Source organism: Streptopelia decaocto (assembly GCF_964273445.1).
Source record: "Streptopelia decaocto genome assembly, chromosome: Z".
Taxonomy (NCBI): domain Eukaryota; kingdom Metazoa; phylum Chordata; class Aves; order Columbiformes; family Columbidae; genus Streptopelia; species Streptopelia decaocto.
Window position 1 is genome coordinate 24,671,602 of NC_138657.1, and position 21,020 is coordinate 24,692,621.

A 21,020-nucleotide genomic window follows, 5' to 3' on the forward strand; every position below is an offset into this window, starting at 1 on the left:
GTCGTAAGTGGAAGAGAAGCTCTTTATCTCAAAAAGCAGTCTACACACAGAGCTGAGGGGTATCATCTCCTCCTGAGGCACACACAAGGGCCAGCATTAACTTTAATCGTGTCTACAGGAGACTCTAGTCCTAACTGCTCTGTGAGCACTGAGTACTGAGACAAGATGCTGTTTTTCTGCTTAAAGCATTTTTCTCCTGTAGCTTTTGTGCCAAATTTTAAGTGTCACATCAATTAACCTAATCCTGTTTCATGTGGTCATAAGAATATGCTTATTTCTAGTCCAGTGTCAAAAAAAGACAGTGACACACTGCGGGTTCTTCTGTTTACAATTACTAGGTGTTCTGAAATAAATCTGATCTTTGACAAGAAATTGCTCATCAATGTGTCGACATTAAAAGCCTTCTTTTGGGAATGGGTGCACCCAAATTTTCAGATTTTTCAGATATACTAAAATTCTGTAAAGAATTAGGTAAATACAGACTTGCCATTTCAGTCTGTAAATATGCACCTACTTTGAAATATACCATTTTGCATGTTTCCACATAGAAAAAAACAAAGATGCTACCAGTCCATCTTTGCAACTTCACATTTACAGTCAAAGCTGAAATACTAACACGTAGTATGAAAATCTGGTTTTCCATGAGTAATGGTATAATTCCTTAGATAATAACATCATAGAGTATTTTTAAAGTTGAAAACTGAAGCCTTTCTTCTCTTGCTGGGAGACTGATTTGTGTTATTTGAACTAATGTCATGGATAATATGTTAATACAACTAAGCAGCATGGAAGGTTTTTTTGCCTTAAACAAACAAACAAACAAACAAACAAAACTAAACAGAACACACAAAACAAAACAAAACCCCCAACAAACACAAAAGCCCCCAGGCCTCCAGTGCTCAGCAACTGCCCCAGGCTGGAGCCTATAAGGAAGACAAAGGGTCCTTTTATGCTACGCATAATGTAAGGCATATTTTCTTTTGGAGATTATTATCTGGCCTGCAGAGAATACAAGGGGCATAAAATAGGACCAAATTGACACCTGTAAACTTTTAACATGATAAACTGGGATACTGCACCAACTTTTAGTACTACATGGATTGTATAGGAAACAAGACAAGAAATGCAACTCTCAAGCTTACTTAAGGTAGAACAGGTGTGACCTAGAGTTGCAGGCCTCTGTATCAGCACTCATACTGCATTAAATGTGATGAATTCATGTTTCAAATGAGGAGGTAACTCTGAAGACTATTTGATGAAAAGGAAAGCTACTAGTAATATTAGGCATGAAACACATCTATATCAGCAGCAGACTTTAGAGCCTTTGGCACCACTTGCTTGAAAGCGTGTAAGAGTGTATTATTATACACAGATGCCTGAGGCTAATGCAGTGCTGATGACTATGCTGTATTAAAATCTCATACCTTGCAGCCTTCACAAGTGATGACTCCATAGTGTATTCCAGAGGACTTATCACCACAAATTTTGCATGGTATCACTTCAATTTGCGCTGAAAAAAGAAAACAAGACAACCATTTTGAGTATTTAATTCTATTTAATTTCCTTCTTTCTCAAATGAAGATTTTAAACACTAGACCTAAACAGCAGACAATGTGTTCACCCCCTTGACAATATACAACTGCTTTACATTGTACGGTGTGTTTCTGAATGTTTTGATTTGGTGAATTTTAATTGCTTCACATTCCATAGTTTCTACCATAGCACACAAAACTCTTCAACAATTTAAGATATCTCATGATTAGCAAGTTTTTCCTCATATACTCATTTTTTTTTTTTTTTACTCATTAATTTTGTTACCATTCTTGTGCCTTTATTCTAGTCAGATATGTTGAGAAGAAATGGAAAAACGTGTTTTCTTTCCTGTTCATTTATTTTCCTATGTGGGATGCATGCCTCCCTGCAGTTCTCCTGCCACCTTGGAAGAAGCATCATACTTGGTAAGGATCAGTACTCCTAGCAGATAAGGTATCTTTCCTCCATGCTCAGGCTACAACAGCAGCAATTCTCTGCAACACAAATCACTTATCAGATCTTTGGGTGGCAAAGCTGAGAGCTTGTGTAGCAGGGTTACCCCAAGCACAAGGCTTGTACTTGTGCTGGCAAGTACTTCAGCTGGACACATTCAACTCCAAAATGGTCTTGAAGGCAGGGAACCAAGATAATTGCCAGATGCTTATCCTAAAACGAGTCTGTCTGTGTAATTAATAAAGTTTACATCTAGAAATACGATTTCCTATGTAATCCCAAATTTTTGGGTTAGTTTCTGTATCCCACTGTGTTTTCATGAACCAAGTGGTGTAGTATTTTTCCATTCTTGAGAAACTAACATGCATTAGCCATCTTGGCATGATGGATGCACAAGAAAAAAGGCAATTCCTTACAGAAAAGCATCTGCAGTTCATTGGCAATTTTGCCAGGTTGATCCTGCTCAAAAATTCCTGTGCTTTATGCCCACTGAGATAAGTAGAACATTTAAAGATGCACCTCCAGGTACAGCTGTTTGAGAGGCTAGTTTGAGTAATTGCTCATAGGTTTCTGCTTTACAGTCATATGGAAGGAGGAAGGCTCAGCTCTGGGACCACATGCCGTGTCATGTTGACAAGCCTCAAAGACATAAGTCAATGTCAGTGGCAGGAACTACAGTGTGAATATGAGGAAATCTTTAAGAAAAGACAAGACAAAAGAAGAAAAAAAACCCTCCAAACAATACGAAAGTGCTTTTAATATGACTTGCATATAAAGTTTGTAACTGCAATGGGAACAAAGATGGAAGAACTGATCCTCTGACACTTGTTGCATTTAGCACAGTACTCGTTACTGTGAGCAATCAATAATTCCATGCATGATTTGCAATTACAAGCACTATGTTCACGGTAAATATTTGTGGACCAGGGTCACTAGATGTTAAGGCTTGGGGTTTCAACAAATATGAAATAACTACTTTAGACTTGTGACTCTTCACTTAATTCAAACCCTTATTCAAAACTAACCACTCTATAAATTAGTAAATACAGGATGACTAGGAAATTGCTACCATGGCTCTTTAGAGAGCTCATAGAAGAAGCAGCAACTTTAGGACACAGAAGGCATTCAAAGAAGTTTGGAATAGAAGACTCTGCTACTGTCTCCTAGGCATTACTTTTTGTTCATAAGACAGCAGAACAATTTAAGGATTCATAAGAAAACTTGAGTCATTAATTGTACAAGCCAGATGAAAAAGAAGCCACTGTATTCCCAGAAACATCTTGAATTACTGTAATTAACACCCAGTGTACCAGGTTTCTTTTGCAGATTTAATGATTGTCAGAGGCTACTACACCTTTTTCACATTGGATCTTTGTTCAACTGCCTATAATTTTATGCTGTTTTTCTTCTTCCATTCTCCTCTTTAGACCAACAAACAGTTTAGGGTTGTGTATGTCCTACCTCTCTTTACAGCTATTACAAAATAAGCAGCTCACTTTTGAATGCCTTAAAAGTGTAAAATGCATTGATTCAGTAGTTTCCTGAATATTGAAGCTAAAATAGAATGATCTAATAATAGTGGAGTTGCCACAATGATAACTTTCAGCAGCACAGGGGTAGAACTTATTTTCTCCCAGTGTAGTAAATAAGAGGAAGCAAAACTACTTATCTTCACTTTTAAAGTCCGTCCACTTGCCTTCTTACCCATCATCTTCAATAATGTGAATAACAGCTCCTGCTTCTTTTCAAGCAACAACACAGGTCTCAACTCTTCATTTGTCCAATTTTTCAACAAGTGCATTCAGTTTTCATCCTGTCTTGAGACTTATCACTCGATAAAAGCCTGCAAAATCACCGTCACCCTGATGTCTAACAAAACATTTATGATGTTTGGATACATGCTGCATTGTGATTGCCTCTTATCACCAACTCAATCTTCCCTCATCAGTACCACAGGGTCAATCCCATCTCTCTGTGGTATTCATCCCTTATTTTTAAAATAATTTTAAAGTTCTTTGAGACTAGCAACTACCTCTAGTTTTACATGGCACCCTATAAATTAGAATATCACAACTGAAATTAACTAATTCTACATGACTATTAACAATAATCTACAGATTATTGTTAACAATGATCTACAGTTTACCACCTGGAACCTAATTCATTCTCTCAGGACAAAAGTAAGAAGAGCTGAATTCTACTAAGGAAGAAAACACAAAATAATTTCACATATTTGAAATGAACACTTGGATAAAAACAAATATGTACTTAAAACCATCTTCAAACCAAGCATTAGCTGTTTTCTCAAATGTTGTCCCATGAGAAACAGAAAAGAACACTGAGCTGGGCCTTTTTTTTTTTCTAATCAGCAAAAAATTTACCCACGGGCACAACATTCATTATCCTAAAAGCAGGATAATAATCAGGTTTCAAGAATTGTTATAATGCTGAAATTAGGAATAAATCTGAAAATAGGCACACAATTTACTGAATTCCTCTTGAAACAAAGATAGGAGTCAATAAGGCAGCTAATGTGTCTATTGTGTATTTGTGAAGACTGCCACTCACATGCATATGTTGTCTAACAAGAAAAAAGCAAAAAGCAAAGCTCACGTTTTATATAATCTCAGTTTAACATCTCAGGAACGTCATTCGGGAGAGACAGGGCTACAATCTCTCAGCCCCACAGCTTTAGTTCCAAGAGGGAAAAATACTTGAGATTTCAATATTTAGTTCTTTATCAAAAGAGGCTACTAAAGCATGCTGGACATAAACTTTGACGAGGAAGTCCTCTCTCTGACTTGTTGATTCAGGAGGGATTGGACTTGGAAACATCAAGGCTAATCAGAGAACCAAGAGCAAAAAACCCATCATCCTCAAGCTGAAGTTCTTTGAAAAATGCTAGTAAATTGGCCCCGTTCACTTTCATGTCGCATCCCTAAGTTATTTTAAATTAAACATATTCAGCATTTTTATCTAGTTGCCAACTCTGCTTTTCTTTATCCTGACCCCTGTAAGACAGACTTTTTTCCTTGCATGTTACCATCAATAGAAGTTTCCACTGTAAGTTATGCTGACAGCTAGGCCTTGGTTTTCCTTTTGCCACTGGATTAGATATTCTGTGGCTTCACAGCAAGAACTTGGGTGCTTTGCATTTGTATTTAATAATCTGAAAATACACAGCTGAGGATACTAGTTACGTTTTCAGCCTCTGATATACCTCATGCAGTCAGAGCTACATAGTTAGCAATACCTCAGCAAGACGATTAATGCCAGCTAATGTTAATTAATGTGTCTGTAGATACATTTGCTGTCAGCCCTACCCCAAATGAGCCATTAGAGTAAGCAGGTATGATGGGATTCACCCAGGAAAATAGTGTTTTTTTTGGCATTTTCACACAGTGATGCACACAACTCTGAGTCTGGACCCTCGACTTTGTTAAAGCTATGAAGACTGTCAGGTCCACTCTGTCCAGGGTCCTCTCTGTATGTGCAGCAAGGCTGATGATTCCCAAATACGCCAGTCCTACAGCTAATGTACAGAGACATACAAACTCCCCAGAAGCAGCAGTTCTTGTGTATCTATATGTCCCACTGGGCACACACACAGCAGATTTGATCTGTACATGACCTGTAAAAACTTGTCATGAATTTCAAGGTAAGTGGTAGTCCTGGAAACTGGACATTAAGAAATCTGATCTATCATTGCCTGAAATAGATTACTACTAAGAAGATTTTTTTTTTTCCCCATAAATCCACACAATTGTCAGGTCAGAATTCTTTCATAGTCTCACACTCTTCACTCAGTATCACAGAATGTTTGGGATTGGAAGGGACCTCAAAAGATCATCTAGTCCAATCCCCCTGCTGGAGCAGGAACGCCTAGGTGAGGTCACACAGGAACATGTCCAGACGGGTTTTGAATGTCTCCAGAGAAGGAGACTCCACAAGCCCCCTGGGCAGCCTGTTCCAGTGCTCCGTCACCCTCACTGAGAAGAAGTTTTTTCTCAAATTTAAGTGGAACCTCTTGTGTTCCAGCTTGATCCTGTTACCCCTTGTCCTATCATTGTTTGCCACTGAGAAGAGCCTGGCTCCATCCTCACGGCACTCACCCTTTATATATTTATAAACATTAATAAGGTCACCTCTCAGTCTCTTAGCCCAAGGATTTTTAGCTTATTATCAATGCCACTTGGAAAGTTCTTTGGTGACATGTTTTCTTTCCCCCTTCCTCTTTTATGATTTTCCAGTGGAAAAAATAAGAAGAAAAAGCACAGAGCTGCACATCAGCTCTTCTAACAGATCAGTTCCGTACTTATTCTAAAGAATATTGGAAAAGAGCCTTTTAAAACCTCAAGTCTTTTCAATGGAAAAAAAATCTTCATGTAGTTACTCTGTGCATGCTTATTGTGTGCATTTAAAACTTATTTCTTAAAAGGTAAGATCAAACATTTGAGATACACATGACAATATCTGTAGAGAGATTCAAAGTTTCAAAATTACATGCTTCAACATTAGCCTTTTTGCGGGTTTTGCATATGTAGGAAATATGTTTATGCCTGCACTGTAGATATATACTTTGGAAGACTTTTTATATCTGCTTCATGGCCATAATAACGTTTACAGACCATCATCAAATGCTTTGAAACAGACAGATGAAATAATAGGAGTTCAAATGACTATGGCTGCTGCAGAGCTAAAGGTATTCTCCAAACTGCTCATATCATCTGATCTTTTTGTATCTTATTGTTACATACTGATTTTGTAACAGGTCTAGAAATAATGATCTGCACAGATTACTTGCCATTACATTCAGCAAAGAAGGCAAAATTATAGGAAAAATAAAAATAAGCACGGTAGAACAACCTGTTCCCATCACAATCATAACAAATAAGAAAAATTGTTTTTGTTCAAATGCCCTTTCTTTCCTTTTCTGAATGTAACTACAATGGATCTAGCAGTATTATTTAACAATTTAGGAAAAGTAAAAAGTTGCTATGCTCATGATGGTCCAAGGATATAGATGAGATGAGATCTTCAGAAGGATGTAATATCTTAGACCAAAGGATATACTCTTCTAAAAAATAAATGCTTTTCCCATTCCCAGCTTTTTATCACACCTTAGATAGGAGCAAAGGACTTCAAGCTTAAAACAGGTTAAGGATAATTGCTCAAGAGCTGAATTTCATTATGCTAATCAATGAGAAAAGCTGCAAGATTTGCAAGGTTGGATGATTCTCTGTGGAGCAAAGGTAGTTGTGAGCAAGAGAACTGTAAGTCTTAAGAGCAGCTACATTGTATTGTGAGATAGTTGATATAGACTTATTTTGGATTACAGTGTTTTTTTGTTTTGTTTTGTTTTATTTTTTTTTTCCTGCAGAAGTGATCATTTTAATTAGTTAAAAACATTTGTAAATTAACAGAAAATTTGGATTGCCATAGGGTTATTACAAGACAGCGGTGCTGATGCCATTTCCTGGACTCCAAATAAAAGCTGTGCAGCTTTTTTTTTTGCCAAGAATGGCATCCTAACACTCAACTGAACACCAAAAGGTTAGTAAAATGCCAAAGGCACAGAAATTGCTACCTAGCAGCTTGTTTGTTTCTTTATTTTGGATAAGAGTGGCTGAAGTGTACAAGAAGCACAAGTGTTTAAGGCTGTCCTGGACTTTTGTGAGATTGTTCCCAGGCAGGGAAGGCGTCAGAAGGGAAGCAGAACTGCCTGTATCCTCTGCAGGACAGTGATGGATAACACAGACAAGTACAGCCCAGTGTTCAGATCCAAAAATATGAAAATCAGCTCCCTTGTTAGAAGCTATGACTCAAAGGTCGACCCCTGAAAGGCTGTGCTCAAAGAGGTCAGAAAGGGTTGAATTATCAGTAAACTTTGACAACTCACCTAGCACTCTATAAATCTGTACAGAAGCATTTTCATTGCCTCTCAACATGGATTTCTCTATATTCATCTATTAAGCTCTTTTCCCTAGTAACTCATATGCATGGAAATTACATGTGTAACTTCAAAGGATGGTGCTACAGTAAAACAAGTTACCACACAACAAAACCAGGTTGCCAAAATGATAATTTGGGCTCCACAGGTGAGTTGAAATCAGATATTTAATTAAATTCTCAAAGCATTAGCCTGGGCCCTATATAGAGCTCAGAAACTTGCCTTATTCACAGGGAAAGACTGAAGTGCATAATAAATGCAGAATTATTACTGTACAGTTTCTACTTCCCTCAAAGACTCAAGCAATGGTTCTGCTGATACTGCACACTTTGCCTAAAGAGATTATTAAGGTAATCCCAAATATTATACTACCCAAGCTATCTTATATTTGAGCTCATCAGATCCAATGTTCTGCAAATAATCTCTAGCAGCTTTAGCTAGTGTTTATATAAGCTGGCCACGATGGCTATTTAAGCAGTGATGACCATGTTTTCTCTCTACACGGTAAAAGTGTGCTTGTTCAAAAAATAGCAGCCTATTCAGAAAATACATTGCACATGCAGTGTTTCTTGTTGTGACAAGTACACTTAATATTTAGTCTGCCAACCCATTTGATGTAATTTGTAGATGTTTCACTTAAATAATATAGCAGGTATTTAGCAGGACAAATGATTTTCTGTCCTTACTTGGCTTTACTCAGAAAGCTACTCAGAGTGCGCCCAGTGTTTCTGAATTAGTTTCCTGATTTCAGTCCATTGCTAGTTTTTTTTTTCCTTTTCCCTCTTCTGGATAAATGCACTAATGAACTCTGCAAGTGAAGAGCCCAGATGGTATGATAAATATTTATAGTCCATTTTTCCTGTTGAGAGCTGGCTGAAATTTTCACATAGTACTTAGCACCTAAGTGGGAATCCTTTAAGTGAGATCTGCATATATCACTGCTGTACAGTTACAAAGCCTATTAACGCTGAGATGTTGCAGGACCAGGCTCTGAAGACCTTGTTTTCAAGGCTGTGGGGTGACACAACCATATCTTTCCACACACCCAGCCAGTGCTACTGCTTGTGGGAGTGGGGTGGAAACGAACTTAAAACTTACTTCATCTTGCAGTGGAAGGAAGGTGTAGTGCTTAATCTGAGCTCTGTCTGTGGCTGTACCCTCTTCTCCAGCTCTTTGCTACCAGACTGCAGATGCAGCACACTCACAATCCTCTCCCCCCACCTGCATTGCTTTGCTTGAACATCCCCAGTTTCCTACACTTCTAGCAACACTTAAACCCAGAATTTGATGCCATGCAAAAATAACCAGGGGAAATGAGGACTGTCACAGAGTTCGGATCTCCACACAGAACCAACTGACATGCAGCAATCTGAGTATTCATGACTCAGTTGCCACCATGCGGAGCCTGAACACAGCCTCTGTATAACCAGAGGCTTCAAGTATAATCCTATTTAATTCCTCTTCTACAACCGTTTATTTTCTGAACTGCTTCTCAAGTACTTGCTCTGGTAAAGACAAGAAAGGCTGCACCATAACCTGGGATGGACAGCTGTAAGGAACAGCAACATCATGTGGGATAGGTGTTAGTAGTGCAATATTACAATGCGCTGTGACTGATTAAGGATTTAGGAATCTTGCTCTCTCTGTGGATAAGTACAAATTAAGAGTTGCTGGACCCACAAAGAATGCAGCTTCAGAGAAAGTAACAGCTGGGTCAGAACCTTCTTCTGTTGTCCCACCTCTCAAATATTAATATTTTTCAGTACCGATACTTTACGCAAAAGTTGTCTGCAAATTATGAAATACTTAGTTTCAAATGCTTTCTTCTTTAGGAAACATGTAAGATAACAGAGAAGAATCAAACCACCTAAATCTTTATTTCTGAAAGTTAGTAAGTTATACAGTGCTAGAAATAAATACAATTTAAAATATGATGGAAAAATCACTAAGAATCACTTAGAATGAAAAATTATTTTACCTGCATACAAGTAACTGAGCTCAGCATTCAAATAACTGGATAAATTACTGGATATTTATGTTTTATATTCTTATATTGTTGTGGAAATCTATAATGATTTTTATTGGGGTCTCTGTATGTTCTACTTTTTATAAACAAAATATTGGAAAAGTAGGGAGATTGAGATTTGAAAAAATCCAAACCTAATATACACCCAACAGGAATAACTAGTGTCATTTTTAAGATTTCATAGGAAAAAGCCATGTTTAAAATGTCAGCTTAGTAGGAAAAAGCACTTCAAAATCTAATAATTTTGTATCCTCTGTGCACCTTTAAAAAACAAATTTGATTTTCTTTTGTAATGACTGCTACAGCTACCTTAAACATTACATCTCAGGATACTGTACCCACAGATGGCATTTTACAAGTTATGTAAACGTGACTTAAATTGACTTAAAGACAATGTTAAAGCATACTCGGTGGTTACTGATGGCTTTTGTGGACTTTAAGAAATACTATTTTCCGACTTTTCTCTCTCCTACACATAACGTTATACAGAAGATACAGAAAAAACTTCCACATCCACAATGATGTGTAAGAAGGTTATGTTTCATATGGTAAGTATTCTGCAGTGGAAAGCACATATAAAATAAAATAATTTTTCTTTTGCTTTATCGCTAGCCCAATACCTTATTTATCAGGTTAACATAACTGATTGTCTACACCACATCACTTTATTACCAAAACACTCCTTTTTATATTTACTTGAATATGCATGCCTGTAAGATTAACATTTAATTACATTAATTTATCATATCCTCAATTTTCCCCAAATAATGCATCCTCAGTATTAATTTTTATAGTCTTATCACTTGTAGCAAGGAAATGGTCACAACAGTTACATTGCTGGAAATTTAGTCCTGGGAATTTTGTTTTATCTAAAACTGAAAGGTAGCCCAGCAATATACAGTGCATCATCTGAACATGTACATTTAATTACGAAACACCAAAGGACTTTCAGGCAGTCCTGAACACAGAATATCAAGCACTACAGAGTGTGTACCATGAACAAAGGTGTGGGAATGGCACAACAGGAGATCAGAAAGTGTTATTTTGCACATTCATAAGTAAAATTTTTGTCAACATTCCTGGTTTTTCCCTCTTCTGACCCTCAACACTCCTATTTCACTGAATGTTTCTCATTCTCAGAATCTATTTGTGCATTACAATTAAAAATGCTTAATTGTATTGTTTTCTGACTGCTTTATGTAAGGTATCTTCACGAAAATTTTAGGTGATTTGAGTAGTGCAATCATATATTTCGATTGATTAACAATACTTCAGTGAACCATGAAGCATGATGCAACTTAAAAACCCAAAGCATTTTAGTAAGCTAAATATACTGTATATTTGCAGTCTTGATAAACCACTAATTAATGCAGCTCTTAATGTTAAATGCTTTACAGCTTAAAGCTTCTTGCCAAAGCAACTAACTGTGATGCTCAAGGAAAAGTTGAGCGGGAAGAATACATAAGCATAATTTTTGCCTTTATTTTTGTTAATGAGCATGATTCAGTAGCAAAGGCCTTCTTAAAAATGGGAGGTTTTTTTTCTTTTTTTTTGGCTTCTTTTTTCTTCTTTTTCCTTTTAAGACAGAAAATCATCAAGCTGTCTGCCCAAGGGAAAGAAAGGATGGCAAAATGTATTTCTGCTGTACAGATTTTGGTTCTGAGTTCACTAAGTAAATTTAGAGTAATTCAACACACTCAATTAGAATTATAGCAGTGCAGCAAAAAAGAGATCTAACTTGCATTGTCTGGGACTTTATGTAACTGCCATCACAGGCAATGGAATAATTTCTCATCCACTTTCCTGGATCACTTTCCTTACAATACCTTCCCCTGCATCTTAGGCACAATGTAACTCCTACAAGGCAAAATTACAAGAGACACAGGCAACTACAAACAAATAATAAAATTTATTTCAGTCTGAAATGTCTCTGAAATCCTTCTGATGTTCCCTTCTTAGAGCTTTTTGAATTTGTTCATATTTTTGATCATCACTATGGATTTTCACTTTTGCACATTTTTATTTAAAATCTTTGCCCTATCTTTTGAAAAGCAATCAAATCAGCTGGAGATATTCTTGGATTTGCATCTGTTGCTGTATGAAAAATGTTATACTACCCAACTGTCTACTTACCAATTTAATCTGCCATCTTTTAACTCAGTAGGAAGAATTAATCTTTAGTAAAACTCCAAGTGCAGTTGTCTCAATCACAGATTTGGTACAGCATGATTAATATTTCCCTATTAATTCTTCATTGGAATACCTCGTATTGTTAAGGAATTGAAGAACAAAAATGTTTCAACTCACCAGTTGCATCGGTTTTTATTCTGGGTTGAATATCACACATTTTGTCGTAAATAAATAAGACTCCTAGGAGCAGAGCAGTATTCTTCCTACTACCCTACTTATCCACTGTTACACCTGTGCTGTTGCAAAAGTGGAGTCTTAACAGACTGCAAGACTGCATTAACAAGATTAAATGGAAGAAGTGATAAAGGCATAGGCTGTTCCATTTCATTAAGGAAGGGAGGAATACTGCTGGAGGAACTAAGTAATGAAACAACATTTTCTTTGGATACTATCTTCAAGTAGAATAAATTTCTTTTTTCACCACAATAATTTAAAAATAATATTTATTTCCTGGAAATTCTGAAAATAAATCTCAGCTCCCCTTTACCATCAGCTGTTTTTGATTCAGATATAGGTAAGAAACGGAGGATTAGATTGGCAGATGTAAGATGCCAAATTATTACAGACAAAAACCCCATCTTGTGAAATAACACCTATATCCTACCTACCTGCACCCAGAGCTAAAAAATTAATTTCCTTACAGTGTTTTTTAGACTCCAGCATTTTTAGACCTGACTGAACTGTCTCTGTTGGACACTCATTACATTGAAGGAATGTCCCAGTTGCTCTTAGTTTTTATGGCCAGGGGAATTTAGGACTGAGCTCTAGGTATGAATCTCTAACAGAGTTGCTCAGATTCTGGAACTAATTTTTTTTTTTTTTTCTCTCCTTTTTTTTTTTTTTTTCTCCTAGGCTCCCACATTGGCTAGGATTGCATCCTGGTTCACAGGTTATACTGGCAAGGGCATGCAGTGGCTGTCATGCAACAAACATGGTATAGACAAACACGAAGCACTGCAGGCTTTAAACAGGCTTTCTGTCAAAAACAAAACAAAGCCAAACAAGACATAAGAAGAGAGCACTTTTACAAGACAGCTAATATGTTATATACAGTTGCCCTCACTAATTCAGTTCTCCCTTGGGAGTCTTTGTGGGTTTTCTGCGCTTGGAAAGAATTCCCCTCACTTCCCTATTACACATTCCCAGGCTTTTTTGCTGGAAGAGCTCTGCAAGGTTACTTCATTTCCAGGTAACCTTTCCTTGTTAAACCATTTTCTCATGTCCTAACTTCTTATATAAAGTACCAGTTGGAATAAGAGGTGATTTAGATTTGAACAGTTCTGTCCTGCTAACTCTGCATATTCATTCCCTTGGAATTTGTGCCAAAGATAAACCAGAGAAGACTTCATTTTCAAGATTCAGTAAGCCTGATACATCCAGAAGATTGTTAATCCTACATACTTTTAAAAAAGAGAAAAGATGTTCAAAATTTCCACCATCTCAGCCACTTTGCTTTGAATACTTGTTCTGGTTAGCTACAATAGTTGAGGAATTTTCAAAAAAAGAAAATGCAAGGGGAAATATTAGGGCAGAGTTCCAAAGTTTACAAAAATAAGGAGAATTACTGAAGATTAGGAGAAGTACAGAAAACAAACAAACACATGAGCTGGGAATAGGCAGCCTGAAATAATATTTTCCAATAACACGGAAAACATTATTTGAAGGATAATAATAAACAGGATAAGTTAATTACTTATAATAACTCATTTAAATCTGCATAAACATTACACAGCTATTTTTTTCATGACTGTTCCTAGAACCAGTCACGTAGGCTATATGTGATGCTGTGGGATTATAATCTTAAATAAGGTCCCAAACTCTTGTCTTGCTGCATTTCAAATGAATAAAAATTCCCTGGCTTGCTAAAATAATAGGAATTGCTCTCTCTCTATTAGTTCATAAATGGAAGCCTTTGATGTTATGGGGCATAATTTTTCCTGACTGGATAAATAATTGGTGTATAATTTTCCTCCTGTTGCAACAGTATTTCATTCTGCTGAAGCAGTGATTGCCTAACAAGATTTTTAAGTCTCACTGTTTCATAATATATAACAGTTCCCTATTAGACACACCACTTTCCTCTCAGATAAAAAACATGGATCAAAGAAATGGCCAAAAGAAATGAACAACATTTAAGGGTTCTTTTCCCCTTTTCTCCCTCTCTAATTTGTGTAACTGAAAATTAGTTCTGCATGAGTCAGAAAGAAATCAATAGATTGTTGCCAAATATTACAGACACTTCTGATGCAGGAATTAGTATCAAACTGGTGCTGAGCAATGATTTCAGATGCACTGGCTTTCAAATCAAGAATGATCACTTGAGTAGCAGCCTAATAAATCACCCTGTATGTCCAGTCGGGTGTGTTCTACCCCTATAGGCATGAGGGCTGGCAGAATTTGAATGCAGGCATCTTAGGCAATGTTCACCTTTTGTAATGAGAACTCAGTTCCAGAAGAAAATGGCAATATTTAAGCTCTTACAAAAATATAATGATATGACATAGTTTTCCATTCTAAGTTTGAATTTCTAGGAATGTACTCCACTGACTCTCAGCTGAAAAAAAAAAGTATATTAAAGAACAATTACAAAAGCTGAACAAATATAAAATGGAAACTCTACTCATCTACAGCACAAAGTAAAGCCACTTCTGAAATCCATGCATTGCTGGCTGCCTTCTGACAAGGAAGCTGTCTTATGAGCTCGTTTACTAGCCTTAACTAATGAACAGTCTCAATTAAAGACTCATCACACACTTTACTTTCTTTTTAATAGTTTCAACACAAGGAATTATGGAATCACAGAATCATAGAATAGTCTGGGTTGAAAGAGACCTTTGAAGGTCATCTAGTTCAACCTCTATGCAACGAGCATGATACTGTCCTATTTGCACGTTCATGAAAAAATGTTACCTGTGTTCACTTCTGCCTGATGATGTTCAACAGAAAAGAGATTTTTTTTTTTAGTGTAAGTATTTTTAAGATCAAGAAAGGGAGGAATTTGACGCCAATGAATGCTATGGAATATACCCTTATTCCTTAATGTCCTGACAGTTACTTCTATCATCAGTCTAATTTGCTCAGCAGTTTATAATATCTTATAGCACAGTCACAGGATTAAGTGCAGAAAGGAGGAATGTAAACAATTTATCCCAGTAATCTAGAAAGAAAAGAAATGCTACAAGTTGTTGCACAGCAATGGAATATTACACTACAGTATAAAAAAACCAAACCAAACCAAACCAAAAAAATAACAAACAACATCATTAAAAAACAAAACACAACCAAGAACCAAAAAACCCAGACCACAAAAACACCCTACTGAAAAAGTATTCAAATTCAAAAAAAGTAATCAATTTTTCTACAAACTTCAAATACTCAAGGACATGGTCTTCTGGGGCCACCCTGTGCACTCAGGGACTTCAGCTGTTGTAGGTGGTAAAACCTCTGGTAAAAACGATTTGGCTAAACCAAGGACAGTCTGGCTATTGCTTTAGAGACCAATAAATGTGGAGATTAGAAGGGAGGCAGAGTGGGATTCACTTCCATCCAGACACCTTGCTCCTGTTAAGAGCAAACACCAGATGCATCCATAGACAGGAACATTTTTCTCTTGCTGTTCTTGCTGTTTTTATCAAAAAGCAGCCGGCCGTCTGGGGAGTAAGGGGAATTAAAAAAAAGTGTGTGTGTGTGTGTGTGTGTGTGTGCGCGTGTGTGTGCACGCGCGCGCGCGCAGGCAAGACTGTACTGGTTCTGACCCTCATTTGGTGTGAACTGGTGCAGGGCTGCTGAAGTCAGTGAAGCTGTGCCAAATTATATTAACTGTGGGTCAGGTCCTCTTCTCATTTATTGCTACATTACATGACAGTTGAAAAATAAAGAAAAAGAGTGTTATTAAAGAGGCTATAGGTAACTGTGTCACTCTCCTCCTGAAGGCTGCATATGATACATTTCCCTTGCCTTAACTGCCAAAACTACAGGAAATTGAGCAGCAGCTTCTGGGTTGTGGCCTTGCACAATTTCAAAGAAGGTGCTTCTATTCTTTCATTTTAGGAAGTAGGTATTGTCCTTGGGGAATGTGACAAGATGAACCTTGCTCTCTTTTGCTTTGTATATTCTTCAGCCATTCAAGCTCTGATCCTCCTTGCAAATGTCCTCTTGAATGTTGGCCTTCCTCCCTTGTGGATACAGAACAGAAAGAAAAGTCTTGCTGCATCCTGAAATCTTATGATCTGTAAATCTAAGTCTCTGCAGCCCTGGGGACATTTCAACAATGTGAATCAAGTTCTATTCCACTTGCAGGCTAAAAATACAAAAATGGTGATGCTACCTCCCGGTTTAAAGAAAAATCAATACAAATGTATTGAGAATCCAGGTGCTTTAATCAGGGCTGCTATATATGGGGAAACAAAAGAAAAAGGATTAGCACAAGAAATTGGTAGCAGGACTTCCTGTCAGATCTTGTTTTTTTTCTCCTGGGGAAAGGTAGCACCACCATACTGGGTTTAGCGGAGCCACGAATGAGAGGCAGCATGCTCTAAAGGTCTATTAGTCCACTGTGCAGTGCATTTCAAGTTCAAAGACTTCAGAAATGACAAGAGAGGCTAAACCTTTATGTGCAGAATAGAAGGATCTTTGGACAGCCTTGCAACATTAAGGTGACAGACTTCCTCTGTTGGTATGACCTCTAATGACTTTGAAAAACCCTGAATGAGTTTTGAAAACCAATGACTAGATGGTTATCTGTAGAAAATATGAAGAAAACCACGGACATGTAGGAAATAGCACCTTTGAACGAAACTGAAAGTGCTGACCTCAGAATTTTAGCTAGTCTATTATTATACTTCCCTGCGGAAACTTGCAGCATCCAGGTGGCTTGTTCTGAGTGACTTTTTTGTCTTACCACTTCTTATTTCACATTCTAAAGAGTGACAGACTCATCTTGATAAAAAAGTCTCTTCCCTAAAATGGATGCTGCAGCTTCTTAGCACAAGTAAAGAGAAATTTAGATCTAAACCCATTCAGAAGCAAGTCAGGTAGTTTAGACTTATACACTCCAGGTGTTCACAATCCACTTAATCAGAGTACCAGAACAATTAGCACTGTTTTAATGATTTCAAACCTCATGTGTCATGTGTTTCATGTGTCACATCTCATTTGTCACATATCTCATGTGTCACGTGTCTTGTGTCAATCTTTTGCTATTGGATTTTGGCACTGGCACAAATTGTTTGTCATCGGCTACTGCCTATGCAACCACTGATTATTTCTGTAGGTCCATACACTCTTTCTAGTGTGACTGCAACTACCAGTGTGTACCTAACAGGGCTCTTTGGGATGCAGAGGGGTTACCTCTAACAGTAGAGCAATTAGGCATATTTTTGTTATATCTGGAGATCAACAGAACTACCACCAAAATTCACATTAGGTTGGGCATAAACAGAGCACTCTCTTCCACCCTGCACCCAATATATAATAATTTGCAGCGCTAGCATACGAGGAGCTGACTTACTCTGCGTTCAGACATGTTCCTGATGATTTGAAGCATGGACAGCCTCAAACAGAATGCTACGCTCCAATCTTCATTGGTTGCCCAATTTATTGATATTTTTGCTACGATTAAATAGCCAGCAAATGTTGTCTTAATTGAGAGTCACCTTCTGAGAAGCAGGAATACTTTGATGGCTGATTTCAGGTGGAGCCCATTGACCTATATTACTCACTTTTTGCTTGATAGTCTGAATATGAATTACATAATTTGGCTATTTAAAAGTAGATTTATTTGCCTGCATAAGATAAATAGTTACATGCCCAGAATTTTGGCCATTTACAGAAAAGAACAGATTATGTTTGCTACATAAAAAGCCTCACAGTGCTTCCTCCCATGAACCAAAGTTCAAATACATAATTCTGTATTTAAGTGTGTATGTTATTGCCCCTCCTTTGCCATCCACTGTGACTCTAATAAGCCTGTCAGCTGTTTGTCCATATCTCTTCTTGCCCTAGACTGATATATCAGACTGATCTGAGCCTTCCTCAGGATCCTGGGGGCTGATGGACATCATAAAGAGAAAGTCTGGGCTTTTAAGGACTCTTCTCAGAGTAAGAAAAAAACTTGCTCTGATGGAGTCTCACTGACCATACATACACGAAAGCTTCACCAGGAACTTGTCAGTTGAACTGCCGTACAAACATGGGATGGGGAGAGGGAAAATCAGATCTTACCATATTTTGTAGCTTTGCTATTGAGGTTCAACAGACTTGACATAAATCTAAGACTGTCTCTTCATGGGCCTGCTAAGCTTATGACACCTCATTCTGTTTCCTAAGTCTTTGTGTCTCCACAATAAATTTCAGCCTTCTGAAGCAACAAAACCATTGTCTCCTGAGAACTTGGTCTGACCTGTTAAGGAAATCTGTGGTTTACACTGGCTTGTGTCTCAAAAGAAAAGCAGAGGTAAGTTAAAGGTTGTTTTTTTTCTGTTTGGTTGGTTGGTTTTGTTTTTATCTTGAAGAATACATAAATTACTTTTTACAGTTCTTTATAAAACAGCAACCAACATGTTTTTCTGTAATTGCTGAAGTGACCTGCTAAGAAGAGTAGCCCCTGCATCTTGAAAATAAGAACCAAAGCAGAAGGATTTAAGCAAGTTTGCTAATTAAATAAATCCTGTTAAATGGAAATATTTTCAAGAGTTTTATACTATCTAATGCAAGCTTTAGTCTTCAATTATTTAAGTAAAGTATGAACTGAAACCTCTTGGTTTTACTCACATAAACAACTGTGACTGCACTATGCTTCCTATAATGTAGTCCACTTTAAACTCTGGATTACACTCCGTAACTGTAATGTCTAGTTGGAAACCTAATAAGATGCGGCAGTTTATCTGCCAATGACCACAATCACCTTCAGTAAGTTAGTGAGGCCAGTGTAACTATACATAGTTCAGTCTGAGACCTCTGTATTTCCACTTTAATGTAAGGAAAACAAAAGAAGTCTGTAGCACTTCTGCATTATATGTATCAGCAAATCGTATTTGACTGGTAGAAATGCTGCTTCTGAACTATGCTTGTATCACATCCCTTCAGTCTGCCAAGCCCAAGTATTGGAAACAGTGGGGTAAAATGACAAACACAGCAGAATTATTTCAGAGGGGATCTTAAACCTTTCATGAATTTGTGCTGCATCCAGCTGAGGGGAGAACGGAGATTTTGTGTCTTACCTTAAACTCAAATCAGCTTTCACAAATGAGAACACTGCCTGCCACGTTATAAGGCCAGCCACAGAGAAAGCATCACTGCTGGTTTTGTAATCTTGAATCTCATGCTCATTAGTAATACACAACACAACACCAAACCTTTCTAAAACAACAAGGCCAGAACTTTGCTTTAATACCTCTGTCAGCACTTCTCCTTTGCACTCCTGAAGATGCAGATTGTGCTATTGACAGAAAGACAGAGTACTTATAAGTGGCTCTTCTAAACACTAGCACAGGCCTCTGTTTACAAGTGCAGAGTGTGAATAATAGATGCAGAGGTTAACAAAAACAATGGAAAAAATTAACTAATGATCATGCCTGTTGCCGGCAGAAGACGTGTACCTAAGAGTGAACATGAACCACCCAATGTACTGGGCTGCTCTATTAGCTATTATGTTCGATACGATCTTCGAGCATATGACAAAGCTTGTGGCACCATCTTTGAAAGTCCTCCAGGAAGGAATGAAGGAGTAGAGAGAAACTGCAGTCAGTATGACAGCTTCATTCTGACTAGTGACATGAAAGTGGTATTAATTAACACTCAGACACATTAGGGACAGATCAAAAAAAACAAAGAACAGAGACTCCTAAGACTTTGGTGCTCAGACACATGTCTTTTGAGAGCAGTTTGAGTCAAAGTGTTATTAGTAAAGCTATATGAAGTGCCTAAATGCTTCCACAGGGTATAAGCAGTCCAGTGATTTGCTATTGGATCTGGCCATTTGTGGACTGGTCACACACAAAAACTGGAAAAGAAAGTACCTTAGGTGCTTTGGGTAACCTATTAAGGGAGGTCTTAATTTTGAAATTCTACCTAATTTCGTTCTCAAGAGCAACAAACCAATAAAACTGTACTAGTGGCATAAAAATATAGGGGAAGTAGCAAATGACTTATTCATATATAATCATTAGATACACCAGAGGTACACATCTGCTTACACTGCCCAAGGCACTCAAGGTTTTTTTTTTGTGACAACACTTTAATGAAGACAGCTGTAACTTCATTAAGGTCAAATGGAATAGTGTTGTCACCCTAGCTGTATAAAACAGATAGTTTGTTTTTGTTTGTTTGCTTTGTTAAAGTTACAGGGGAAAAGAGAACCTATTTGTAAGTCTAAGCCTAAGAGCTAGTATCTGGGATGTGACTACATCAGACACCAAGTAAAATAGCCTCAAACCGCAGTAAAGACCAAAAAATGCAAAATGTTCTAGCCACACAAAACTTTGCGGGATATTTAGTTAATTAGGCAAATGTGCCTGGTACACTAGGAACAATGTGTCAAAACACTTCCACAGGAGATGGTGAGAGCCCTCAGTAAGGGGCCCTCACCCCTTTCAGCAACTGATAAAGCCTATCACCATCCACAGGATAAAAGGAAAGAGAGGTATCAAATGAATCACAAGTACATCTTCCTGCTAGGCTAGGGAAATAATGCCTTCTTGTCAGAAGCCTTTCATACGACCATTTTAAAAGAAATGAGAACAAGCTGTAAGGAGAGATGAGACCACCAGTAGAACAGTGGCGTTAGTGTAATTTTTTTGTCACTGTCACACTGGTCTGTCATTAGGTTGGGTGCGCTTTTCTGGCTTCCCCTTCTAGGAGCTCCCAATG

General features: G+C 37.5%; 1 protein-coding gene across 1 annotated transcript in view; it reads right to left on the minus strand.

Annotated features, from left to right (window-relative positions):
- The window catches only part of RORB (RAR related orphan receptor B), a gene marked incomplete at both ends in the record, with an annotated part of 50,274 nt that extends 37,965 nt beyond the window's left edge, over window positions 1-12,309 (minus strand). The window contains 3 exons of the mRNA XM_082074179.1: window positions 1,425-1,570; window positions 4,701-4,826; window positions 12,270-12,309. Coding sequence (XP_081930305.1) covers window positions 1,425-1,570; window positions 4,701-4,826; window positions 12,270-12,309 — 312 coding nt within the window. The remainder of the gene's footprint in view (window positions 1-1,424; window positions 1,571-4,700; window positions 4,827-12,269) is intronic.
- Window positions 12,310-21,020: the final 8,711 nt, after the last annotated feature.